Below are 27,535 nucleotides of genomic sequence, written 5' to 3' on the forward strand. Positions count from 1 at the left end.
GTCGCCCCGCCCCCTGGCGTCCGGGCGGAGCATGCGCAGAAGGTCAGATACAGTGCCCGGTTCTTCTCAGGGTACAATTAGAGAATTGACAGGTGCGTTAAAGCCGAATCAGACGCCTTGCCTGCTTCCAATATAATTAAACTTCACGGGAGATAACCCCCAAACTGCAGAGTCACCCTGACTTGTTCCGATTGCCAAAATAATAACTCCTTGACTATTTCCTTGGACTCCCCTCAAGATGATTTCATCCTGAATATTTGCCCTGCGGGTGTCTATAGGTCACGACCTTTGTAAGTACGATAATTATCTGAGAAAGTTACTGTTTCTCTATCTGAACAGACTGTGAAATCTTGTAACTCTGACAAATGTGCAAGGTTGTTTTGTTTTGCTTCCTGTAAGTACTTGTATTTGACAAACCAATTCTTCAGTCTGCCTCTCTTCACCTTTGCGAGTAAACTCTGCTTTTCTAAGTGTATCTGACTCTGAGTCTTTCTTGGTCGTGTGTCAGTACTAAGGTTTCTCTTTAGAGTGCCCTGGCTTACAAAGAAGAAAGAATGTGAACCTTTTAACATTTCTTGCGTATGCTTCCTGTGTGAGTGAGCTTTCTTTCATTTTCAGGACAACTCTAAAATTGTAAGACAAAAATAATTTCAAAAGTCCATGAAAACAAACGGAAGCAAAGAAACCTGTCAGTTCGAAACAACTCAGTGATCTCAGACATTAGCCTCAAAATCCAGTTCAGTGGCTCTCAGGCTTGACTGAACTTTGAAATCATCTATGGAGCGTTTAAAAAAAAAAAATCTTATTTCTAGATTTTGTCCCCAGAGATTCTGATTTAATTAGTGCAGCCAGAGAATCCTGATTTTTTAAAGCACAGGATACAATTGTTCATTTAAGACTGGGAGCCACTAATCCAGATAATCATCAATGAAAACCCACCCTGGGGTCCTCTCTTACAAGGGCAGATCATTAGCTCATCTTTCCAACTGTATATTTATATAGTATCTTTGTATTTTCACATCATAATAGTCAAATCATCGAGTGTATCATCAACATATTTACTAATGAAATGATCCTTTTGGTTTTGTGTTTTTAATTATAATAAATCATTTTAAAACAGATATTGATTTATGGATGTTCTTAACAAAAGCAATCTATTTTTTTAAATGAATTCTACCAGAGTCAATTGAGATGAGAGGGATGGGGGCTGCTGGCTCCTTTAGTAAAACCTCATAGACCCTTGGGTGAATCCTCCCTCCTATTTTTCTTCCTCTCAAGTCACATAATAGACAATTTCTTAGTGAGTACAGAAGCAAAGTGAAAGGAGTTAAATCAAATGGTCTTGAGGGCTTTTGCTACCTAATTCTGAGGCTCACATTGTTCTACCAAAAACAGCTATGCCTGTAATGACCGCCTTCTCTCTTGTGAGCCCAGACATGGGCCATTGTAAGTTCTTTTCTAGAGTGCAGACTTCCCCACTTCTGTTGACATGTCTTCAAATAGTTTTCAACAAGGTTGGTAAATTATGCTTTTATGCCTCATTAATTAATTTCTTTTTAGGGAAAACAAACCCCAGTCATCTCAGTTGCACTTATTGTTAATATCTGAATAGTCACTTTCAAAAAGGTGTCTCTATGTGTTCTATATGTTGAATTTCTAATAGTGGAAGTATATATAAATGTTTATTATTGCAAGAGTAAAATGCTGCAATTAATGATTATGAATGGTGTTAATTTTGTCAATGGTGTTAATGTCTGAAAAAATTATTGACATCTTCAAAATAGCTAAATAAGGAAACACTCTGAAAGTTAATATGAATCTTAAGAAAAGGAATACTAGAGGCTCCTGGGTGGCTCAGTTGGTTAAGCGTCCAACTCTTGATTTCAGCTCAGGTCATGATCTCACAGTTCATGAAGTAGAACCCCACATCCGGCTCTGCGCTGACAGTGTGGAGCCTGCTTGAGATTCTCTCCCTTGCTCTGTCCCTTGTGTGTTCGCTCTCTCTCTCTCTCTCTAAAAAATAAATAAAACAATTTATGTATGGGGTTTAATTGCATGTGAGATAAAGCCCAGTATAAGAGTAGCTTAAACATGAGAGAATATTTCTCTCTCAAATAAAATAAGACTGAATATGAGCAATCCAGGGTTGGTATTTGTCACAGACTTTGAGTCTGGAGTTCTCTCTTGTCCAGCAAGAGAGTGGATGCAGAATTGACTATGAAAGAGGCTAATGTCTGGGAGGAGACAAGAGCCCCCCACAGAGGTTTCATCTCCATATTTATTGAGCTCTCAAGATCTTACATACATGGTGAATGTGAAGCAAACTATCAGATAGTAATCATTAACTCATATAAGAAGCAAAGGGCCTGGGGGCAAGTGGAGTTTGTGATCAGGTACACTGGTGTCAGATGGAAAGGAATTTTACTCATGATCCCATTACAGTATCTCGCTACCTAGCCTCGGGTGCTTTTGCCCCATGGTGGTGGCTTTCTGCCCTAAGCTTTTTCCTAACCCATTTATGTAAGTAGAACCTATTTCTCCATAGGTATGATAATTTCAGTGTCAGACCCAGGCACCTTCGACCTTATGGCTCCATCATCTTCAGCATATGGCTTCCCTGGTGGCTCAAGATGGATGCTTAAGCTCCAGCCATCGTATCTGCAATCCAGACAGCAGGAAGGGGCAGAGTGGGAATAGTGGCCTTTAAGAACACTCCTTTTTCCATGCCACTGGCCAGGACTTAGACACATGGCCACTCCTGGCTGCAAGAGAAGTTTTTACTCTTGGAAGTCATGTTGCTCATCTAAAAACAATTCAGGAAAAACAAGAGGAGAGCAGATATTGAAGGGAAATTAGTAACCTCTATCATAGGCCTTCATAAGTATTCTTTGAAAGAATGACAAACACATAAATGAGTCAATACTGCTAGAAATCCAAGCTCACTCTAGCCAGAGGAAAAGGGTTAAATTTTGTAACCCTGTTCTGCTACCTACTGAGAATGTGGCTTAACCTAAGCCTTAGTTGCCCAGGTAAAATTAAAATGGTAAAGATAGAAATAACTAATAGACTGAGCAAAATGTATGTAAAAACCCAACCTAGCACAGTCTGGGACAGCTTGAGATCTTAAATATTAATTCCTGCCCCTCCCTCCTTAGCAAAGCTAAGATCCAGACCCTGGGATGTGATCACTCCTACATTTCTGACTCTGTCTCCCACTTGACTGCCTGGAATACCTCTGAAGGGGTCTGTAAGGAGGATGAGTACTAGGCACCAGTAGATGAATGTTAAGGTTAATCGCAGGGAACATGAGCTACCTCTCTTCATGAAAAATGAAATCTGTGTAATAAGCGAGACAGGTAAGCATTATCGTAAGTAATAAGCGTATTATACATTTACCTCACAACGTGATGGTAATATTATCCCCATCATACCAGTGAGGAAACTGATCTGAATAATTAAGAAATTTGCCTAGACAGCCAGCAAATGACAGGGTTTGGTGAGGTACCTGGCCATTCTGACTTCAGAGCCAGCACCTATGACCACCATGTTCTACTGACTCACTGTCTTGTTCATTTGACTGTTAGCTCCCCTGAGGAAGGACAAGATGAGGCCCTGTTTCATCCATCTGAATTTTAACTTGCCTGAGGTATTCCTTCATACCTGGCATTTTCCTAGCATCTGTGACCTACATCATCTGTTTACAGGTAAGAACTCTCTTTTTATCTCTCTTTATCTCCCCCTCCTCCCTCACTTTGGTCAACTCCCACAACCACAGAAGCTACATCCAGAAGCGTCCTTACGTTCCTTGTGGATGTGGTCAAGGGGGCTGGTTACAAGAGCTAGGGATCACCAGTCTCCATTTACCGGACCCCATAATCTATGTGCAATGCTCCTTCCAATCTTTGTTTTTAGACTTTATTTTTTTAATAGAAGCTTTAGGGTTCCAATAAGCTGAGAGGAAGGTACCGAAATTTCCCATATACCTCCTGCCCACACATACCTAGCCTCTCTCATTATCAATATCAGTCATCAGAATAGTGCAATTTTTTACCAAAGATGAACTTAACATTGACACATCACAGGCACCCAGAGTCTTAACTTAGTTTAACTAAGACCCAGAGTCTAACTTTAGTTTAACTAAAGGTTCACTCTTAGTACTGCACAGTGGGTTTGGAAAAATTTATAACAACAATACATCCATCATTGTATCATACGGAATATTTTCACTGTCCTAAAAATCCTCTGTTATATGTCTATTCATCCCTCCCCACTACCTGCAACTCTGGGAACGACTGATCTTTTTTATTGTCTCCATAGTTTTCCTTTTTCCAGAATGTCATATACTTGGAATCATACAGATGTAGCCTGCTCATATTGGCTTGTTTTCACTCAGTATAATGAATTTTAGGTTCCTCCATGTTTTTTCGTGGCTTGATAACTCATTTCTTTCTAGCGCTGAATAATATTCTATTGCCTGGATGGACCACAGTTTATCCATTCACCTACTGAAGAGCATCCTGTTTGCTTCCAAGTTTTGGTAATTATGAATGCAGCTGCTATAAACATTCACATGCATGTTATTGTGTGGACATAAGTTTTCAGATCCTTTGGGTAGATACCAAGAAGAATAATTGCTGGATCATATGGTAAGAGTATGTTTCGTTTTGCGAGAAATTGCCAGACTGTCTTCCAATGTAACTGTCCATTTTGCGTTCCCACCAGTAATGAGTGAGAGTTCCTGTTGCTTCACATCAGTACCAGCGTTTGGTGTTGTCAGTGTTCCAGATTTTGGCCATCAAATAGGTCTATAGTGGTGTCATGTTGTTTTAATCTGCATTTCCCTGATGACATTTGATGTGGAGCATCTTTTCATATGCTTATTTGCCATCTGTATATCTTCTTTGGGGCGGTGTTTGTTATGGTCCCATTTTTTAATTGAGTTGTTTTCTTATTGTTGAGTTTTAAGAGTTCTTTGTATATTTTAGATAACAGTCTATTATCAGATGTGTATCTTGCAAATATTTTTTCCTGGTCTGTAACTTCTCCACCAATGCTCTTGCTACTGTTTTTCACAGAGCAGACGTTTTTAATTTTAATGAAGTATAGCTTATCAACTTGTCTTTCATGAATCATGTCTTTGGTATTGTATCTAAAAAGGCATCACCATACCCAAAGCCATCTAGGTTTTCTCGTATGTTATCTTCTAGGAGTTTTATGGTTTTGTGTTTTACATTTAGATCTATGATCCATTTAGAGTTAACTTTTGTGAAGGGTATGAGACCTTTGTTTAGACTGATGTTTTTTACATGTAGATGTCTGGTTGTTCCAGAATCTTGTTGAAAATATCTTAACTCCATTCTATTACCTTGGCTCCTTTGTAAAAATCATTGGCAATATTTATGCGAGGCTATTTCTGGGCTCCCTATTCTGTTCCATCGAACTACTTGTCTTTTCTTTCACCAAACACCACACTGTCTTGATTACTGTAGCTGTATAGTAAGGCTTGAAGTCGGGTAGCATAGTCCTTCAACTTTGTTCTTCGCTTCCAATATTGTGTTGGCTCTTCTGTGTCTTTTGCCCCTCTATATAAAGTTTAGAATTGATTTGTCAATACCTATAAAATAATTTGCTGGGATTTTGATTGGGATTCCATTGAATCTATAGATCAAGTTGGGAAGAATTGACATCTTGACAATATTGAATCTTCCTATCTGAACATGGAATATCTATCCCTTTACTTATTTTTACATCTTATTCATCAAAATGTTTTAAGTTTCTTCATAAAGATCTTATATTTTGTCAGGTTTATACTTATTTCATTTTGGGGGGTGCTAATGTAAATGGTATTTTGTTTTTCATTTCAAATTCTACTTATTCATTGCTGGTATATAGGAAACCAACTTACTTTATATATTAACCTTGTATCCTTTAACCTTGCTATAAGCACTTATTAATTCCAAGAGGTTTTTTGTTGAGTCTTTCAGACTTTCTACATAGATGATCATGTCATCTGTGAATAAAGATAGTTTTATGTCTTCTTTTCCCAATAAGCATACCTTTTACTTCCTTTTCTTGCCATATTGCATTAAAAAGAGTATTGTGTTGAAAAAGGGTAGTGAGAGGGGACATTTTTGCCTTGTACCTGATTTTAGTGGGAAACGTTCAAGTTTCTCAGTATTAAGTGTGATGTTAGCTGTAAGTTTTTTGTATATTTTTTAAATCAAGTTGAGAAAGTTTCCTCTTTTTCCTAGTTTACTGTGAGCTTTTATTATGAGTGGGCATTGGATTTTGTCAAATGCTTTTTTTGCACCTATTAATATGATCATGTGATTTCTCTTTTTTAGTCTGTCGATGTGCTAGATTATATTAATTGATTTTTGAATGTTGAACCAGCCTTGGATACCTGGAATAAATTCTACTTGGTCACAAGTATAAATCACAAGATTTATATAGTTCTTTTTATACTTTTTTTTTGGATTCTATTTACTAATTTTTTTTTGAGGATTTTTACATCTATGTTCATGAGATATATTGGTCTGTAGTTTTCTTTTCTTGTAATGTCTTTGTCTGGTTTTAGTATCAGCATAATGCTGACCTCATAGAATTACTTAGGAAGCATTCCCTCTTTTTCTATCCTCTGAAAGAGATTGTAGAAAATTGGTTAAATTTCTTCCTTACCTATTTAAAAAAATTCACCAGGAAACCCATCTGGACCTGGTCCTTTCTCTTGTGGAAGGTTATTAATATTATTACTTCTTTAATAGATATAGGCCTATTCACATCATCTATTATTTCTTATGTCTTTCAAGGAAGTCATTCATTTCATCTAGGTTATCGAATTTATGAGCATAGAGTTGTTCATAGTATTCCTTTATTATCCTTTTAATTTCCATAGAATCTGTGGTGTTGTTCTTCTTTCATTTTGATATTAATAATTTGTGTCCTTTCCTTTTTTCTTGGTTAGCCCAGCTAGAGGCGTATCAACTTTTTTGATCTTTTCAAAGAACTTTTAGTTTCATTGATTTTCTCTATTGGTTTCCTGTTTTCAATTTAATTGATTTCTGCTCTAATTCTTATTATTTATTTTCTTCTACTTATGTTTTACTTAATTTTCTCTTCTTTTTCTAGTTTCCTAAGGTGGAAACTTACATGATTTATTTTAGATCTCTCTCCTTTTCTAATATATGCGTTAAATGCTACAATTTTTCCTCTAAGCACTGCATCTCACAAGTTCTGGTAAGTTGTATTGTCATTTTCATTTAGTTCAAAATATTTTAAATTTTGTCTTGAGATTTTTTTTCCTTGACTCGTATTATTTAGAAGTGTGTTATTTAATGTCCATGTATTTTAGGGTTTTCCAGTTATCTTTTGTTATCTTTTGAGAGCAGACATTGTAGGATTCTATTCTTCTGAATTTGTTAAAGAGTATTTTATGGGCCAGAATGTGGTCTATCTTGGTGAATGACCCATATGAATATGAATATTGGATGAAATAGTTTATGGATGTCAATGATATTCAATGTTGATTGATGGACAGTTTAACTGTTCTTAGTGATTTTCTGCCTACCAGATCTGTCTGCTTCTGAGAACAAGATATTCACATCTCCAACTATGATACTGGACTCATCTGTTTCTTCTATTTTATCAGATTTTGCCTCTTGGAATTTCATGCTCTGTTGTTATATGCATACACATTAAGAATTTTTACATCTTCCAGGTGCCTAGGTGGCTCAGTAGGTTAAGTGCCTTGACTCTTGATTTCAGTTCAGGTCATGATCTCATGGTTTGTGGGTTTGAGCCCCACTGCCCAGGATTCTCTCTCTCTCCCTCTCTCTCTGCCCCTCCCTCACTCGTGCATGCTCTTTCTCTCTCTCTCTCTCTCTCTCTCTCTCTCTCTCTCAAAATAAATAAACATTTTAAAAAATACAAAGAATTGTTATATCTCCTTGGAGAGTTGACTCCTTTATCGTTATGTAATGCCCTTTTTTTTCCCCTGATAACTTTCCTTACTTGAAGTCTAGTCTGTCTGAAATTAACATAGTGCTGCCTGCTTTCTTTTGATTAGTGCTAGCATGGTATTTTTTTCTCTATCCATTTACTTTCTATCTATGTGTGTCTTTATATTTGAAGTTGGTTTCTTGTAGACAACATATAATTGATTCTTGTGGGGTTTTTTTAATGTTTTATTTATTTTTGAGGGTGGGAGGGGCAGAGAGAAAGGGACAGAGGATCCAAAGAGGGCTCCATGCTGCCAGTGCAGAACCAGATGCAAGGATCAAACTCACTAAGCATGAGATCATGACCTGAGCTGAAGTCAGAAGCTTAACCGACTGAGCCACCCCGCTTTGATCCACTATGACAATCTCTTTTATTTGTTGCACTTAGACCACTGACATTCAAAGTGACTATTGATATAGTTGAATTAATATGTACCATATTCATTACTGTTTTCTATTTGTTGTCCTAGGTCTTTGTTCCTATTTTTGTTTCCCATTCTTTTTCTGGCTTTTATGCTCTTTTAAAAAAAAATTTTTTTTTACATTTATTTATTTTTGAGAGACAGAGTGCCAGCAGGGGAGAGGCAGAGAGAGAAGGAGACATAGAACCTGAAGCAGGCTCCAGGCTCTGAGCCTGGCTTTTATATTCTTAATTGAGCTTTTCATGTGATTCCATTTTTTTCTCCTTTCTTAGTAGATCCATTATATTTCTTTTTTTTTTTTTTTTACTTTTTTAAATCATTATCCTAGATTTTGCAATATACATTTACAATATTAATCCATATCCACTTTCAAATAACACTATGCCACATCATGGGTAATTGGAGTACCTTATACTAACAAAATAATTCTAATCCCTTCCTCTCATCCCTTGTACCTGTTATTAATTTCATTTATATGTAAGGATAAATATATACATATATATCCATAATACATATATGTATACAAGTATACATAAGTATGTGTGTGTGTGTGTGTATATATATATATATATATATGCATAATATATGTGATAGAACACATTATTGCTGTTGTTATTTTGTATATGTGCAGCCAAAGTGAGCACTTGCTACTGTTATTCTGAACAAACTGTTGTCTTTTAGAGAAATTAATAATAAGAGAAATAAAAGTTTTTACTTATCTTCATGTTTCACTTCTTCTTTTCCTTCTCTCCAAAGAACTTCTTTTAAAAATTTTTGTTTAATTAAGAAAGTCTTTGGGGCACCTGTCTGGCTCAGTCAGAAGAGCATGTGACTCTGATCTCAGGGTTGTAAGTTCGAGCCCTACATTGGGTACAGATGTTACTTAAAAATAAAGTCTTCAAAAAAAAAAAAAAAAAGACAGTCTTTATCTCTCCTTCCATTTTGAAGAATAATTTTTCAGGGTCCAGAATTCTAGGCTGGTGGGTTTTTTCCTGTCAACATTTTAAATATTTCACATTATTCTCTTCTGGATTGCATGGTTTCTGAGGGGAAATCAGATGTAATTCTTATCTTTGTTCCTCTGTAGGTAAGATTCCCCCCACCCCCAGCTTCTTTCACAATTTTTCTTTAAGTTTGATTTTCTATAATTTGAATATGATATGTCAAAGTAGAGTTGGGTTTTTTTGACATTTATTCTGCTTGGTGTTTTCTGAAATTTCTGGATCTCTGGTGTCTGTCATAATTGGGGGAAATTCTCAGTCATTATTGTTTCAAATATTTCTTTTGTTCCTTTCTCCCTTTCTTCTCCTTCTGGTATTCTCATTATGTGTATGTTACACCTTTTGTAGTTGTCCTACAGGCCTTGGATATTTGTCTTGGATGTTTTTCAGCCTTTGTTCTCTTGCATTTTGGTTTGGGGGATTCTTTTGAGCTATCCTCAAGCTCAGAGATTCTCTCATCAAATGTGTTCAGTCTGCTAATAAGCCCATCAAAGGTATTCTTCATTTCCGTTACAGTGTTTTCATCTCTAGAATTTCTTTTTGGTTCTTTCTTAGGCTTTTCATTTCTCTGCTTACATTTTGCCCATCAGTTCTTGCGTGCTGTCTACTTTATTTATTATAGCCCTTAACATATTAATCAGTTGCTTTAAATTCCTTATCTGATGATTCCAACATCCCTGCCATGTCTGTTTCTGATGTTTGCCCTATAGCTTCAAATTATGTTACTTTGCCTTTTGGTATGCTTTGCTGATTGCCAGGCTTGGTAAATAGGCCTTTAGTAACGTGGTGGTGAGGTGTGGGGAGAGGGGAAACGTCCTACAATGATTGTGGCTGAGTCTTTTAGTGAGCCTGTGCCTCTGGATTGAGAATTTCACGAGTGTTTCTCAGAAGGTTTTTTTCTCCCCCTTTGTGTGTGAGAGGATGGCTAAAGTGGGTTGATTTGGGTATTTCCCTTCCCCAGATCAGTTAGGCTCTAATAATATTTCAGCAGGTTAGCCTCTGGCTAACAAGTTTCCCCCAAAGGCAGGCTTTGTTAAGGACAGAGTGCTCTAGTTATTTCAAAATGATTCCACCTCTCCTCCCTATGCCAGAAGCCCAAGGGGGTTTCTCTCTGATACACTCTATGGGACCTGGCAGAACTCCAAGAGGTAAATCTCACAATACTGTGGCATCCCCCTGTGACTGGGTTCCTGGAGTTTTTAACTCTCAGAGTAGTCTGTACCGCCTCTCCATCAGGCAATTCATCAGTTGCAGTTCAGATTTTCCTGTCTTGTCACTGCCTTCTGCAATGGTTTCTGCCTGAGAGTCTCCGCCCCAGTAAGCTGTCTTTCCAAACTTATTCCAATCTTTATTTGCCTGACTTTCCAATCTTAAGGACATCTGTTTGCCTGTGTCCTCTCCTCTCTTCCAGATCCAAGAAGGGTTGTTGCTATTTCAGTCTGTTCAGCTTTGTATTTGTTGGTAGGCTGGGGTAGTAACTTCCAGGCTCCTTATATGTGGAACCAGAAGCCATAAGTACACTCCTTCCACTCTTCCCATTACAAATCCACCAGGAAGAACTCCCTTCCCCTGTTGGCTAGAGAGACTTGGTGAGTCCTCAAGGACTTCAAGATACCGCATTCCCACACCATCCTGAAGAGACACTGAAGCCAGCAGCATCGCTCCCAGCCCTGCTCCAGGGAAAAGGCAGGGAGGGAGACAGACACTTGGGTGGGGTCACATACAAAGAAGGGACAGATTTCAGGTTTTCTTAATGACTTTAATTGGAGACTCGAATGCTGTAAACCATCATTCAAACCTAGTTCTGTGAGACAGTATCTGGTTCTCCCTGAGGTCAGGGAGAAATGCGAAACTGAGGTTGGAAGAGGGAGTCCCACTCTCCCTGGTCTTTAATTCCAGAGTAAAATGATGGCTGCTGGATAAGTCCTTAAAATAACTGTTAATGCCACCAAGCTGTAAATTCTTTCTTCTGATGCAAAATCTTCTTCCTATTTGGGGGACTCTTTCACAAAATATGTGGGGTCAAAATATACCTCTGCACCCGCACTAAACAAGTAGAATGCTTCTTGATGCAGGCACTGAGCTGGCTGCAAAAACACCCAGGCCCGGAGAAGTTCACTCCCTCCCAGGTTCACTCACAGTGCCAACCCATTATCCTCTCCATCAGGCATCAGCGTTCTCCCAGACCCTGTTCTGAGAGGATATAACCCTAGAAAAGACCAAACGACCACTGCTTAATTTCCATGACCAGAGTCCTTTGAGGCCCCGACATAGGGCTGAACTTCAGTTTGCAAAGCTGTGTACGATAACAGCTGTTACAGTGACCTTAAATTTTTATCTGCTGTTCTTCTTAAGAACAATTGAAAACACCTTCACGGTGACGATACCGTCAGGTTTGCCCTCTCACCAACCCCCCCAAAAAGGAAAGGGGGAAAACTCCTTCCCTTTACATTCAAAGGAAACATGAGGCCTAGAGACGTCAAGGACTTGTCTCCACCAGGGCAAAGGGCTATGGAGGGCTCCCATCTTCTCTGTCTGGACTCTATTTCCAAAATGCTACAGCACAAAGATTTGACAGTTTCTCTGCATTTTTCTTACTTGTTTCTTTTCCCTCTTTCCCGTAAGGGCATTTTTAGACTTGGGAATCCCCCCTCCAGTCTTCCCCATCCTCCTCCAGCCCAGAGGAGATAGCACCTGAGTCTTGCAAGAGCTCCCACTGTCCTCATGCCCCTGTCTGGCTCCAAGCTCTATTGGGTGGAAGATACCACATAGGCTGTGGCGATGTATTTCTTGCCATTTCCATAGGTGGACTTGTCCCACGTATAGGTCTGGATGGCCAAGGGGTATCCACCCAGGCTTAACTGGCACCTGTGGGGAAAGACGGCCAAGTCAGAGGGGCCCATCACATCTCTCCGCACCCATCCCCTGCCTAGGAAGATCAAGCCCGACCCATGCAGAAAGGCTCCACCCGGACTTGAACAGCCTTTAAGAGACCTGCCACAGCTTTATTTCAGCCACTACCTCCAGCACAAGCAGCCCTTCAAAATCTGTGCCTTATTTTCTATCTTCTTAAAGAACACTGCTCCTCATCTCCTCCAGAACAGTATTATTCTAAAATCTCAGACTCTAGGGCTGAGCCCCCCAGAAATGAAATGTCTTGTTAGGGTTTTAGAAGTAGTAGGACCCCAAATCCTCAAATGTTGGAATGCATGGGGCCCCGTGGTTTCTAGCTATACTCTCTGGGATGTCAGGTTCCCACTAGGAGCCTTGGGTGCCAAAGAGAGAGGCTCAGGGTGCCAGGGCAGCTCCATTTTCTCACTGTTTTATTTTTTTTAATGTTTATTTTTAAGAGAGAGAGAGAGAGAGAGCAGGGGAGGGGCAGAGAGAGAGGGAGACAACGAATCCAAAGCAGGCTCCAGGCTCCGAGCTGTCACCACAGAGCCCGACACGGGGCCCTAATCCACAAGCCTTGAGATCCTGACCTGAGCCAAAGTCAGACACTTAACCGACTGAGCCACCCAGGCGCCCCTCACTGTTTTACATAGGAAGGTTCTGCATAAGATTTCACGTGGTGGTTCTGCTGCTAAGGTAAAGTTTGGCAACCACCAGTCTTTTTTTTTTTTTTTTTAATGTTGATTTATTTATTTTGAGAGAGAGCACGCATGTGCATTAGCAGGTAGGGGCAAAGAGAGAGAGAGAGAGAGAGAGAGAGAGAGAATCCTAAGCAGGCTGCTCGCTGTCAGTGCAGAGCCTAATGTGGGGCTCAATCCCACGAATCGTGAGATCATGACCTGAGCTGAAATCAGACGCTTAACCGACTGAGCCACTCAGGTGTCCCTGGCAACCACCAGTCTTATCTAACAACTCCATTTCACAAGTGAGAAAACCGAGGTCCAGAAGGGTGATTTGTCGAAGCCACAGAGTCACAGAACCCAGCTCTCCCGACGGTCCTGGCTGAGGATGACGTGTGGCCCCAGCCTGCTCCCCGGGCCTGGCCGGCCCAGTACTTACACTTTGCCAGGCCTGGCAATGAAGCACAGGGAGTAGAGCGCAAACTCAAACTCAGGGCTGCTGCCGATGAAGGCTGAGCCCACTTCCTTGTAGTAGCCGTCCCAGTTGAACTGCATGGCTAACACGTCGGGGTAAGAATCCCACTGTGGAGAGTAGCAGAGAGGGCCTGGTGAATACCGCAGAGTGGGGTCTGACAGAGACGTGGCAAACGATAGCAGCCGGCCAAGATTTGGCGATGGCCCATCTGAGTTTTCTGGGGAGGCTGGCTTCTTCGCGTCGACCAAGGAGACAGTCTGGCCCGCTAAGGTGTCGGCACCCTCCGTCTGGAGCTGCCAGTGTGCATCTCCCAGGGAGGCCAGAGCCAACATTCCTGTGACTGACAGCCGGAGCTCTGTTTCTTGTGGCCATTACGTGTGGAGGAGGACAATGTATTGCCCCCAAATTATTTCCTGGCACAGGGCAGCAAAGATTTCTTTTTTATAAAATGTAAGGGGTTGAACTCAGACTAGCCAGGCTGAAACTTCCAGCCAAGGCCACCTTCTAAGGAAATTCAGGCAGGGGGTAATGGCACATCTTTGAGAGCGGTCTTCCCCGCCCTGAGAATCCTCCCCTCCCCTCAGCCTCGCATCCAGAAATGGTGCTGTCTGCCTCCTGCCCTCTGCAGTCTGGAGCCTTCAGTGTTTAGAAGGGAATCTCGGGGTCCCAGCTGCCTAAACGTGCTCTCCAGCAGATAAGGAAGTCATATTCACAATCCCCACTAGGTGGCCAATGAGAGTCACGGTGAGAGGCAAGTCTGGCTATTTGGAGTGCAGAGTGAGGGCAGGAAGTCTGACTACTCATAAGGCTTCTTCAGCTCTTGGGGTCATCACTCAGTACTCACAGGGCCGTCATAGATGTGACTGTAATAGTCAACCAGGCCCTCCTTCTCTTGCATGTAGAAGCGGATCCAGTTATGGAAGCCAGTGACTTTGCCTTTTTTGACTTCACCTATAATAAAGAGTTCAAGGTGGGTGATCTGGGCCTCCCCTCCAACCCCTACGGCCCCTCCCATGCCGAGGCTGTCCCCCTTCTTCAGGCTTTGGCTTGTAGCATGCACACCTGCTCAGTCCCTTGCCCTGACTTCCCAGCATCCCACACATCCCTAACTCTCACCCAGGAAAGCCTCCCCCCCAACCCTTTCAGCTCAAGCTCTTGGGAGGATTCCTCCTCCTGGCTGGCCCTGGTGATCAATCTGGATACTCCTCTCAGCCATTTCCCCAGGAGCAAGCCAAACCTGGTGGGAGCTTCATGGGGTGGGACAGTGGGGAGAAAGCCCATGGCCCTCTTGGAAAGCAGAGGACCATCCAGAGGTAGACGGTCATACCCCCCAAACACATCTCCCTTCCTATGTGTGCCCTTGGGGAGCCCCAGTATCTGGTCTCCTTTCCTCTCCAGATACTCCAGAAGAGACCGTTCTTCAAAAACGGCTCCTCAGACGTGTCCCTCCCCGTTAGCTGGCTTGGCTGCCGATTCATCAGTGCCCAATGCCATCCTACTCCTGAGGGAAGCTCTCTTCCTTCCTCCAACTCTTTCTTTCCAAGCAGAATAATCTCACCTGAGAAGACATGTTCAAAGCCACTTGAGTCTTCCTCTCCATTGCCTCTTGAATAGAGCCCAAACCACATGTTCTTCAAGTCACTGACAAACTCTTGTTCCGAGCTGTAGCGGTCTACGGAGAGGAACATGGAGGACTCAGGAGAGGAGAAGGTGGGACCAGGTCCTGGGAAGCAGGGAAGGGTCGCCTGCTCCAGCACATCAAGAGACACACAGGTTCAACCATCAAATATGTATTCAGTTGTGTATTCAATAACTATCCACAGTGCCTCTGTTCTGTGCCAAGCCAGATAAAGGCTGAGGATCCAGCAGGGAAAGGCAAGGACAAGATCCTTGCCTTCATGGTTTCCGTTCCAGTGAAGAGACAAATATTAAACAATATGATTGAAAATAAGTGCCATAAAGAAAATAAAGCAGAGCATCCCATGATGACTGGAGGTGGGGTGGGGGTAGGGGGCTCTTCTAGAAAAGAAGGTCAGAAAGGCTTCTCAGAGAAGGTAGCACTAATCAGAGACCTGAAGGAGTCAGCCATGTGAAACCAGGGGGAGAGATTCTTCCACGTAGAGGGAGCAGCAGGTACAAGGCTCTAAGATGACTTGGGCTTCGTGTTCAGAGCGAAGAAAAAGTCAGTGTGGCCGGAGCATAGTGGGCTGCAGGGGAGAGTGGTAGGAGAGGCAGTCTGAGAGGTAGGCAGCAGCCCCCCACACAAGCCATGGCAAGAAAGCTGGGTGTCACCAAAAAGTAATTGTACAAAAATATTTTAGACGTACCGAGTACGTTCTATGTGCCTGAAATGTTTTAAGTGCTTTCAGTCCGCACACTGACGGTTCACATAAGGTTGATACTAATTATCCCCAATTTAGAAATGAGGAAATCGAGGCAGATCTAGGCTATGTAACTCACACAAGATCACGCAGTTAATGACCGGTAAATATGGCCCGTGAGCTCACGCGATCGTTACCTACGGCAACTGGTCTCTCGACTCTTTCATAGCTTCTGAGAGGACAAAGAGCCACCAAAAGTTTTTAAGCACGGAAATTATGCGATAGCTTTGTTTTCAAAGGCTCACTCTGGGGGCGCCTGGGTGGCTCAGTCGGTTGAGCGGCCGACTTCGGCTCAGGTCATGATCTCGCAGTCCTTGGGTTCGAGCCCCGTGTCGGGCTCTGTGCTGACAGCTCGGAGCCTGGAGCCTGTTTCGGATTCTGTGTCTCCCTCTGTCTCTGACCCTCCCCTGTTCATGCTCTGTCTCTCTCTCTGTCTCAAAAATAGATAAATGTTAAAAAAAAAAAAAAAAAAGGCTCACTCTGGCGGTATATGTAAAAAGCCAGCAGGGACACCAGTTTTGAGGCTAACGCCTTGTCCAGGTCTGAAACCGCGGTGACAGCCATGGAGGAGGGGTGAGAAGCAGGGAGGTAGATCTTGAAGGAGGATGTGCTGGACATTACTGATGGGGCAGTTGGAGGTGAGGAGCTGTGAAGCAAAGAGAAGAACTGAATATAATTCCCGGGGTTTGGGCCTGAGCATTGGGATAAGCTGTGGTGTCACTGATGGGATGGCGCAGCCCGAGGAAGGAGGTCTGGAAGAAGAGGTGGGAAGCGTGAGTTCTCTCCCCACTAAGTTCTGAGTAGATGCCATGAGAGCCACGTGAGACGTCAGAGAGGCAGCGGGGAAAAGTTGGGGCTGGAGCTCTAATTTAGGGAGCCATCAGATATCGACTGCCTGCCGCCCAGAATTGTGTGCTGGAGGCTACCAAAGAGGTACCAGACATCTTCCCTCCTTTCAAGGACTTAAAGCACAGCCAGAAAACAAGAAACAATACACATGAAATAAGACAATGGTTTCACCATCTGAAGGGCTACCACTTACCCGGTGCTCGGCTTTCCCCTCGGTGCTTTACATGCATTAATCTGCCGAGACCCCATTTCACAGATAAGGCTCAAACAGGGAAGATCATTTGCCCGACAAGTGGCACGGTCTCTCCGGCCCAAGGCGATTTGGGGCTACCCCACCACCCCCCCACCGCAAACCCTTGACCTCTGAGGAGATGCTGAAAGCCAGCAGTGAGCTGGGGCAGGTGCAGCTTCAGCAGTGTGGGATGTGAGCTAGACCTGGAAGGACGGTCTGGATTTGGACAGGGAGAGAGGTGAGGACAGGATAAGTAGTGGAACAGGCTGGCCCCAGTATCGAATCCCTGGGTCCCAGAGAACTCGCAACTTCCCTCATGGTCTCAGACAGGTCACCTAGCCCGTGTGAGCCTCCGCTTCTCTCCTCTGACAAGCTGGAGGGCTGCCTTGACCTCCAAGACTCTCTCCTGTGTTTACTGCAGAGGAGCACCAGGGGGCGGTGCCGGCTCGCGCCCTCTTCACAGGGATTACTTGTGTGTCACCGGCTTTACCTAAAAATGCGTGTCACTCACTCTTAAGGGAAGGTGGGCAGGTGGAATGCAGAGGCTCTGAGGCAGGGGAAAGACCTGGACAGAGCTGCCCACGAGGCAGAGCCCGGCTGCCTGGAGTTCACGAGAGGCATCTGCACGACCCTAACAAACACAACCCATGCCAAAAAGTCCTGCGGCTCAAACCTTTTTTTGGTCTGATTCAAATGTGTCCCTGTCTGGAGCCGCTCCAAACAGAACCCCTCCCGGGAGAACGTCCCTCTCTGAACTTTTGGTGATTTTCTGTTGCTGTTTCTGTTGTGAAAAAGGAGGGAGGAGAATCAGGGACCCTATGTGCCCCAGAAAGTGGCGCTGCCCCTGGGAGCGGCTGCGGTGGGGTGGAGTGGGGTGACTCCCCATCCTGCAGAGACCCTGAGACTGAAGCAGTGAGTGGCGGGGATAAATGAGGCAGCTAAGGGTAGATCAAAAAGAGAGGCGACCTCCAAGCTAGACAGAGGCCTTCTTCAGCCCCCCAGGGCCACGGTCTGTCCTGGGCTCCTCGCTGGCCCCTTCCCTGCCCCTCGCAGGCATCCACTGGCCACTACACGGTCCCCACCTGCTCTCTTCGCCTCCCCACCATGGAGCCCCAGGGCTGGCAGGCTCTCCTGCAGACACCCTCGTCCTCAGCACCGCCTCCTGGGGCCCGGGGAGGCTCACTCACTCTGGTGATGGAGGAAGGCATAGAGTTCCTTCATGACTGCCGTCTTCGTGACCTCTCTGAGGAAGGCATCCTGCTCGGCCAGCTGCTGGGCACTGAAGTGCTCCCCACGGCCCGTGGCCCGCTGGTAGTTGTTGAGGAGGTTGATGAAGGCGGCATAGGTCGGCTTGGAAAACAGCTTCTCGTTGACATATGTGAAGAGCCTGGGGAAGGCAGAGGGAGGCTCAGTGAGAGGCCGAACATGGAGCAAAAAACCCCCCACGGGAACTGCCAGACAGGCCAGGGCAGGCAGGGGAGGGTTGGGTTGGGGAGCAGAGCGGGGACTAGAGACGCTCTCCAAGGGTGTACGTGAGGTCACTCTTTTCGTCCCCTTCAGCTCTTGGAAGGTCAGTTCTATTATCGGCCCAATCACAGCAACCCTCCCAACGGGACACCCACAGTCCCTCAAGACGACTTTATTTGTCTCTGGAGACCTTTTTTTTTTTTCCTCAACCTTTGATCCTTCCTGCCTTGAGGAGAGAAGAACAGGGGCAGGGAAGGAAGCAAAGCGGGGGTGGGAGCAGGTAGGGGGGACTTTGCTGGAAGAGGAGTGACGAGAACTCACGGCTCTGGGCAGCAGTCCACTTGGTCTCTGGTCTCCGAGGGCGAGATGCGGTTTTGGCTGTTAATAATGACATCTTCCTTCTGGGCTTTGTTGGTGTCTGCCCTGTAGATCTTCTCAGAGATGCTCTGCAGCTCCTCCTTGGTTATGGCGTCACTGCTGTAGGAGAAGCCCTCTAGAAGGAATTCGGGAGGGGTATCTCAGCCCAAGGCAGGCCCGGGGGCGGGGGCAGCGATCTGCGTGCCCCCTCTCTTGGGCAACTTCCAGAAGCCGGCGGCCAGGGAGACAGGCCGCATGGGTCACCCTCGTGGTTGGAGGGCAGGGGCCTGGGGCCCAAAGGATACTTAAAATCAGCTCGTGGCCTTGCCCACAGAATGTCCACACAGTGTCCACACCGCCCCCTCCTCTAGGGAGGTTCTCAAACTTGGGCATGCACCAGAATCCCCTGGAAGGCTTGCTAAAACAGGTCAGGGGGCCCCACCCCCAGAGTTTCTGACAGTGGGTCTGGGGGAAGCGCCAGAGTTTGCATTTCTAATAAATCCTCAGGTGTTCCTGCTGCTGCAGGGTCCAGGGACCACCCCCTGGACAACTACTGCTCTGGAGAGTTCCTCCGTCTCTGGGGCTGTGCTAAAGGGAGCAGGAGACTGACCGTGGCCACACAGGCTCTCGAAATCCTTGCAGCAGTTCCCAAACTCTGGGCAGCGGGCATCACAGTGGCATGGTTGGTGCCTGTCGAAGGCCTCCTGGCAGCGGTCCCGGCAGGAGCTGGGCGCGGAGTACAAGTCTGAGAAAACAGGGGAGGGCGGGTGTGTGTGTGTGTGTGTGTGTGTGTGTGTGTGTGTGTGTGTGTGTGTACGCGGCAGACCACTAGAGGGCACCCCTCCATCCGATGGCCAGTTCACCCTCTCCAACCCCCCAGCCTCGCCCTCGCCCTCGTGCACTCCTATTCCAGATCTCCAGGGAAGGAAAACAAACAAGCTAAGTTGGTGCACACCCTTCACAGTCCGGAAGCCCTTTCAGAGAGGCCGAACTCTACTTTCTGGCCTGTTGTTTTTATAATCTTCCCACTCTAAAAATAAAATCTCTTCCCCCTTCCCTCTGTAGGCCTCAGACTCCCTTCCTGCCTACAGCCCAGGCTGCGGAGGCCAGCCCTCTCACCACCTCCAGGTGCTGGGTTGGGGTGGGGGGTGTCCATCTGGCTTAGGCCTGGGCCTGCGGCCACCGGGATGGCTGACCCCTCCTTGTCACCCTTTCATGTCCCCACTCCTCTGGCCTGAGGGCCCTGCTTTAGGAAGGCCAACTTACGGCTCGATGGGGCCTCTGTCTCTTCCTCCAGCTCCAGGAATGGCTCTGGCTCATTGGGGTCCTCTTCCACTATAGGTCAGAGAAAGAAAGTCACCAACCACCCCCGTGGGGTCCCTTCCCTTTATCTCGGTTCTCAGATCCCCCAACCTCAGGGACAAGCAGTGCAGCGGCAGAGAATACAAAACAGGGGCTGAGGCGCAGGGGGTAAGGCCCACATGAAGAAGGAGACAGACTGAAAATGGCTGCAGACTGTATAAAAAGCGAAAGGAATCTCCGCAGGGAACAACTCTTGCTTGCCACGTTAGCATTCAGGTATTCGGCGGGATCGGCTGAAACGGGAGATCTATTTGTATTTGTTCATCTGTGTAAAGGGGAGGGGTGGCAGAGGTGGTGCCTTCTGGACTGAAAACTCTGATTTTCTTATGACTTTTCTTTAGTCTAAGTTGCTAGATGGACAGGCTTGACATTCTCCAAATGACAAGGCCCTCACTCACTTAGAACATCCCTTACCTATAACAACTCCCCGTCAGAGTCAAGGGTGAACTCCACCCAGGCCCTCCAGGACGGAGAACTGTTTGCTGAGATACCAACTTCCCTTCTTTCTTTACAACACTTGGCAGTGGCCACAGAGACTGTCTGGGGGGAGGGCGTGTACAGAAAAGCACATTCTTAATGCTGCCCTATTCCCTGGCCTGCAGGCTGTGTGACTGCAGCCCCGCTCTGGGCAGAGCAGGGTGGGCGGAGTGGGGGGTGGGGAGGAGGAGGAAGGCTACTCCTGGGGACTCTGAGCTCCTCTCCCAGGCGCTAATTTGCCCCGAAGAAGCAACACTATTACAAAGTACTTCAGAATCTGTTAGTGAGCTTTCTGGAGACTGTTGTGTTATTACAATCAGAACCGCGGGTCGGCTGATTCATTCAGCCAACCGATATCTTCTGATCACTTACTTTGCGCCAGGCTGCGTGTTCTAAGTGCTGAGTGTTCTAAGTGCTGACAATCCGCAGGGTTCTCGACGCAGCCAATGTTATGCTAAATGGACTTTCAAGGGCTGATTTAGAGTCTGGAGCGTGAGCATCGTCTATATTTTTTTTTCTGTGGGGAAAGGATTCTGCGTTGCAAATCAGAGACTTGGAGATGGACTGGCTCCAAAGCTAAGTATTGTCTCTGCTGTGAAATGCCAGCCCGATGGTCCAAGGTGAACGGGCTCTCCTGTGTCTCCTGAATAGGGCACAAGGCAGGGGAAAGGGGCAGGCTCTGATTCTGGCAGTGAGCTCCGGACCTGGGTTTCCCTACCTGGGTCTGATCAGCAGAACTTCTGCTGGTGGTGTTTTTGTGTAAATTGAACGAGGGTTCCTTCAGGGTGGAAGCAGCTCGGTGAACACATGGCCAGGTCAGCAGATACCAGAATTTACTTCGGGAAAATTAGGAAAAGGTACTCCTTCCTCTCAGCAGACCGAGCTCTTCATCAGGGCACATGGCTCAGCAAGAAGGGTATCGATTCAATTTTGGTCCAGCTTGCCTTCTCAGCCAGGTGGCCTTGTGCAGTGCACAACCTGCACAACCGTATGCGGTGGTCTTGCTGGCCATTACCTACCATTGGCTTCAGTGATCACGTTTACCAAACTGAGAAGCAGGGCACATGGTTTGGCAGTGAACTTAGCAAGGCTTTGTGTCACAAAGCAGAAGACCATTTATCTGGTGCTCTACAACATTGGAGGCACCCAAGCGGGGGAATTATTCAAAATTCTTTTGTCAAACGATTCCTTTAAAACTATGTTGTTAGCATAGCAGAGAAACAATTGGCTTTTGAGGGTGGTGCGTGTCCCGTTCAATCGCTAGGCAGGGAATGACAGATTGGAGATGTTGCAGCCACTGGGTCCACTCATTATAGGACAAGTAGAGTGAGTCACAACAGTACTGTGACGCGCGCAGTCTTCCCAGTGGCTTGAACATCGGGAGGTTCGATGCCGTTATTACACTTCTGCGATTTAACGTGTTGAATAACAATTGGTAACGTAATTCACACTATATTAACGTTTGCTGTCATTTTGTTGTTGGGGGAATTACTTAAACTTCTGAGATAGGACTGTTAATCCTGACAGTTCAGACATATACTCCAGGTAAATGCCATCTATTTTCCTTTACGTTGGGATTTTACAATGGGGACGTCCTAAAATACCTGGGACGAATAGTGGCCAAATCCCTGACCCTTGCTCTGTGCCTCAGTGTCCCCATTCAGGCCCTTTGAGCCCTGTCATCAGTCTTGAACCCCGCGATGAACCGCTGGATGCCCAAGCCAGCGTCCCTTCAGGCAGGCTGGGCATGCGCCTGGACTTGGCCTGGCGTGCTGTGCCTCCCAGAGCCCTCACTCCTCAAGGAGCCTCACCAGTACACAGCTGGTCATAGTCTTCACAGCAATCCCCGTGCCGGGGACACCGGCGGTCACACTGGCAAGCAGCATCCCGGTTAAATTTCTCATTACAGCGAGACGCACATGACTCCATTTTTCCTGTGGACAGTGAAGGTCACAAACTCAGTGCTGTGAGGCTCCTATTCTCCTCATCCAGGTGCCCCCTGCAGTAGGGTTTGCAGACAGGGAAGCAGGGAAGATCATTGCTATCTGCAAGGGAGAGATACACGCGTAGCCTCCCGAGCATGACATAAGCCTCGTCCTCACCGCCTTCCACCCACTGTGTATTGCAGGGCTCGTAACACAGATGAGGCTGACAAACTCAAGTGCCTATTGAGACCAGACCGCTAGTAGAAGCAGGTAAAGAAGCAGGGGTGGGGCGGGCGGTAGGAAGAGGTGGGGACCGTGACAAACTTGGCAGGGATGCTCTGCCTGAAATCAGCAGCCACTCTCAGCTCCAGTCACTTGCTGCCATGTCGGGACGTAGGCTCGGTGTTGCCCGAGCCTCTAGTTTTTCAAGAGAAGCCTTCATTTTTAGGTGAAATTTCCCGATTTAAAAAAAAAAAAGAAAAAAGTCAGGCAGACCAAAGAAAGAGGTCCGTGGGCTGGTGGTGACTCACAGGCCACCCTTCACCGGTCATGCAGACGAAGGCGAGTCACTGCCGCCCCAGGGATCCCACCTGCCCTCTCCCCTGTGCTACCCCCTTCCTCTCATCCCGCCCCTTTTATGTCTTCTGCTGCTTTGTTCTTTGCTCCCCTTCGTCCGGTCTTCCCCACACCCTGTTTCCCCTGGGTCCCAGCTTTCTGTTTCTGCTAGCCTTTGGAATGCGTTTGAATTAGTTCATGCTGGGGGTGGGGGGGTACGAGGAGGGTACAGGTGAGATCTGGGTTCTGGAATAGGCTCTGTGATGGAACCGCAGGCCACATCGCTAGCTCCGGCCAGATGACTTTTGCAGAAGCAAATTTTCAGTCACGAAGGGCGTGAGACAAAAAAGTCTTGAAAGCAATGGCACAAACCCACTACCACTCCTAAAGACGCAAGCCCCACCAGGGTTACAGCTGGCCTTGGGGGCCCCTTCCTTCCACTTTGAGCTTTAAGGGTAATTACAGAGTCTCTGTTTCCACTTGAGGTTCCTGAGGTTTGGATTTAGCGAAGGCTGGGCTTGGGGGCCAGGCTGTGGGCTACAGAGGAGGTCAAGATCAGAGTCAGAGTGACTATTAGCATCGGAATTTGAATGAACTCGGAAACGGAAACCTCACTTGGGCCAGAGTTGGGATTAGGCTAGGTTGAGACGAAGAGCTACCACCGGGATTTGGGCTGGAGTTACATTTGTTGATAAAAGTAACAATTTTGTCTCCACGTTTGGGTGAGGAATGTGGGGGATGGGTTTAAGACCGCTTCAGGGTCCACGAATGTGTCAGGATCAGAAGGGAAACTATCCCAGTTTTGCCTCAGATTAGATGTGGGGTTTGGTTCCGCTTGTGACTGCACACAGGTACGGTGTCTCAAGCCTGGAGTGGGTGGGAGGTGGGAGGTGAATATTAGGGATATGGATTCAGTTACTGGTTTGGGGTCCGGGAGGCGGGTTTATCCTGTGCTAATGAGGGGGGAATAGCAGGGAGGTTGAGAAACCGGACCCGGTGCCCAAACGACAGGGAGCTGGAATTCTGGTTCTTTGGCTTTCCAGCTACAAGATCTCGGGCAAGTTATTTGACCATCTGTGCCTCAGTTTCCCTATCTGTGAAGGGGTCATAACGATGGAGACCATCTCATAGAATATTTATAAGAATGAAATGGGTGGATCCTGGTAAAGCACTGGACAGCACATGACACGTAGTGGCCGCGTGTGTTCGATAAATGCACAGTGACAATATTCCATGGCCACCTTCAACGTGGCAAGTGTTCAGACAGGCTGGAGCAGTCTTCCCTGTCGACATACGTAATCTATCTGACTCCCTCCCCACGTTTCAGCTGGACCATCCCTTGGACTGAGGTGTCGGTGCATTTATGTTGCTGACGGTGATGTCATTGCTGTGAGCCTGTGTTCTTTACCTCAAAGAGGTGTCAGGTCAAGGTTAACCAGATCCTGAGGCAGCCTCAAGTTGCGCACAGGGCCTCCAATGTGGCCAGGAAGGCAGGCCTTTGATCCGATGGACTGTCCTTAAAAACAACCAGGCCCGGGGCACCTGGGTGGCTCAGTCGGTTGAGCGGCCAACTTCGGCTCAGGTCGTGATCTCGCGGTCCGTGAGTTCGAGCCCCGCGTCGGGCTCTGTGCTGACGGCTCGGAGCCTGGAGCCTGTTTCAGATTCTGTGTCTCCCTCTCTCTGACCCTCCCCCGTTCATGCTCTGTCTCTCTCTGTCTCAAAAATAAATAAACGTTAAAAAAAATTTTTAAAAAAAACAACCAGGCCCAAGGCCACTGGTCCCTTGGGGCTCAGGGGAAGTCCTCTTGAATCTAAATGATGCTCCCTTGGAGCCCCAATGCAGAGATCTTAAGGAGAAATTTTTAGGCCAGGAGGAAGGCTTGGTCAGCTGCCCGCTCGGTCAGCCTGGCAGTACACCCAGAATCCAAAGGGAGAAAATCCAGACAAATCAGGGCAACATTTACAATGGGCCAGATCAGCAGAGTCCAAGGAGAGAATTCACTTCTTTCCAGCAGCTGGCACCAGTTGAGAAGGCCCCAAGTGAATGGTCTGTTCTGGGGAGCTCAGAACACCCCCACTGGCCCTGGCTGCGGGGACTTTTTCATCTCTGTTCAAGAACTTTGTCCCAGTAAGAACCCCCTTCCAGGGGTTCCCTGTAAACTCCGTCTTCTTCCAGATGACCTGGGGATTTGAGGGGGGAGAGGGGGAGGTAGGAGGGACTTTTCCTCGTAGGTGCCTTGCTGTGCTGTCCTGGGGACACTCAGTGGACTAGTCACCCTGACTCCTCACTCCAGCATCCCCGCCCTGTGCCTCCGGGCCACACAAGGCTCTTTGTGTGCCTCACCCACTGGTCAGGTGCAGTCACTGCTTCAGCAACCATCTGTCCCTTGCCCTTCTGCCTCATCTCTCCGAGCCTCTGCCTTTCTTCGTTTTGGCCTTTTCTATCTCAGGTTTTCCCTCCATCCCCCTCTCCTCCTCTCCCATGAAATGTTAAATTTCTGTGCACTCTTCAAGACTTCAATATGCCACAATGCCCCCTCCCTATCCATGCTGCCCACCAAGAGAGTCTGGTCCCAAGCCTGAATGTCCCTATTATATTAGGCCCTCTGATGATTGGGGCATCCTACATCCATGGCTGTCCAGGAGCCCCAGATGCTGTTTCCCTGGAGACCTAGTCAACCAAGAAGATTCATTTCTAGGACCAGCTTCCTGCCTCAGTTCACTTGAAACAACCAAGGTCCTGAGGCCGGCAGTGACTCCTTCATCTGATTCACATTCTTGAATCTCAGTTCTGAGATGTTGGAACCAGAGAGACAAGAGCAGAGCCTCTTCCCTCCCACCTTAGGAAAGAAGGCATCGCCCACTGGCCCCTCCTCACCTCCCCATCCACCCCACGGCCAGATCAGATCACCATCCCAGACTCAGGGGTCCACCTGCACTTCAGAAGCCACTGTTGCCTCTGCCCTCAGGGGTGTCCGTCTGGGGACCAAATGTCTCAAGCCGCTCTCCTCTCCTGAGACTGGGATGTGCCAACCCAGCGGCCACTCCTTCACGCTAAGCTGAAAGGTCTCATGCCCTCCCTTATTGGCTGTCCACCACCCAGGGCCCAGACAGAGCTGACTCCCAGCTGTTCTGCTGTGGGTGCCAGAGTAGAGGCGGTCCGTCCCGGTGCAGGGAGCCTGGGAATAGCTTTCTCCTCCAAACCTTTTCCGTTTGGGCATCCCGCTAGGGGTCTCCTTAGACATAACCTGACTGGAAAGGACTCCAAGAGGGAGTTTTTCCCAGGAATATTTATAAGCATAATCACAACCAAAACCCCAGTTCATTGGAGGCACCTGGGTGGCTCAGCCAGTTCAGCCACCGACTTCGGCTCAGGTCATGATCTCACGGTTCGTGAATTCCAGCCCCAGCATCGGTCTCTGTGCTGACAGCTCAGAGCCTGGAGCCTGCTTTGGATTCTGTGTCTCCCTCCCTCTCTCTCTGCCCCTCCCCTGCTCTCTCTTTCTCTCTCTCTAAAATAAATAAACATTAAAATTTTCTTTAAAACCCAGTTCATTGAGATCTCACTCCGCGTAAGGTACTTCTTATACATTATCTTAATCCTTACAACAACCCTATATAGGAACAACCTGGGTTGGGTGGGATGGATATCAAGCTCTGATTCTTTCTCCTCTGGCAGGGGAGAATTCCCCACACACCTCTCAGCTCGGCCCCCTCCCTTGGCACTCGTTCCTACTCACCCATTAACCGTCAGTTAACACATCGGCATCAGCATTTTGCACAGCTACCAGGCAGGAAGCCGCCGGTCCCACCTCCGGCACCGCTTAGTAACTGCAGGCGGGACCCTTCTCTGTGCTCTGGTCCCTCTGACACTGGGTCAAAGAGCCATTCCTCTGACCGCTTGTACAGCTGGTAGAGCACATGACCCACCTCCTGGTCAGGGGCTTTTCCAGTAGCCGTCCCCCCCCCGCCCCCCCCCCCCCGCTCCCAGACAACCTCACCCAACCCCAGGCAGTGGAGCCAGTGACCAAAGGCAACGAGGCCACTCAAACCCAGCAGGCCCCAGCCCCAGCCCCAGCCCCAGCCTTATACCACATAGTGAGCCTGCAGACAAAACCTTGGTGAGATCACAAGTCAGGTTGGACTAAGAGATGTTTGGAGCTGGTCTTCCAAAGAGTCAAGAAGGAGCATCCATGACATTAGTCCATCAGCCCTGCAGCCCCCTTTACACAGTCCCCTTCACCCCAGAGATCACTCCTATACTCCAACACGGACAGGTCTAAGATGCTCCATGGCTGTAGAACAGAGCTGACCCTCTCTTGTCCCACTACCTCACTTTCTACCAAGTTCCCTACCTCTCTGCTTCTCTAGGCAGGACGCTTTTCACCCCCACCAGATAACGACTTACCAGCCCAGGCCAGGCTGCAGAGCATGGCCACTATCAAGGGCACGCAGGCCCTCAT

At 46.8% G+C, this 27,535-nt stretch overlaps 1 protein-coding gene and 1 long non-coding RNA gene across 2 annotated transcripts; one reads left to right on the forward strand and one right to left on the reverse strand.

Moving 5' to 3' along the window:
* Positions 1-46: 46 nt before the first annotated feature.
* Positions 47-15,031, forward strand: LOC125919001 (uncharacterized). The gene is made up of 6 exons (XR_007456658.1): positions 47-290; positions 3,156-3,356; positions 3,585-3,704; positions 4,454-4,537; positions 14,370-14,437; positions 14,866-15,031. It is a non-coding gene; the product is annotated as an uncharacterized LOC125919001 (long non-coding RNA).
* Positions 12,164-27,535, reverse strand: ENDOU (endonuclease, poly(U) specific). Its single transcript, XM_049625346.1, has 10 exons — positions 27,481-27,535; positions 22,404-22,526; positions 20,020-20,088; positions 19,364-19,498; positions 18,718-18,889; positions 18,117-18,316; positions 15,026-15,139; positions 14,312-14,418; positions 13,432-13,574; positions 12,164-12,288 (listed from the first exon to the last, which is right to left on the reverse strand). Exons 1-10 carry the CDS (start codon positions 27,533-27,535, stop codon positions 12,168-12,170), a joined length of 1,239 nt encoding a protein of 412 aa, XP_049481303.1. The 3' UTR covers positions 12,164-12,167.

Source organism: Panthera uncia, chromosome B4 (genome assembly GCF_023721935.1).
Source record: "Panthera uncia isolate 11264 chromosome B4, Puncia_PCG_1.0, whole genome shotgun sequence".
In the NCBI taxonomy this organism is placed as follows: Eukaryota; Metazoa; Chordata; class Mammalia; order Carnivora; family Felidae; genus Panthera; species Panthera uncia.

Excerpts from the sequence above, each read along its gene's own strand:
- ENDOU (XM_049625346.1), bottom strand. The coding sequence starts at position 27,535 with ATGAGGGCCTGCGTGCCCTTGATAGTGGCCATGCTCTGCAGCCTGGCC. Across the intron at positions 19,499-20,019 it reads GACAGAGGCCCCATCGAGCC|ACTTGTACTCCGCGCCCAGC; the intron begins GTAAGTTGGCCT and ends CTGTTTTCTCAG. Across the intron at positions 18,890-19,363 it reads CGAGAGCCTGTGTGGCCACG|AGGGCTTCTCCTACAGCAGT; the intron begins GTCAGTCTCCTG and ends AATTCCTTCTAG.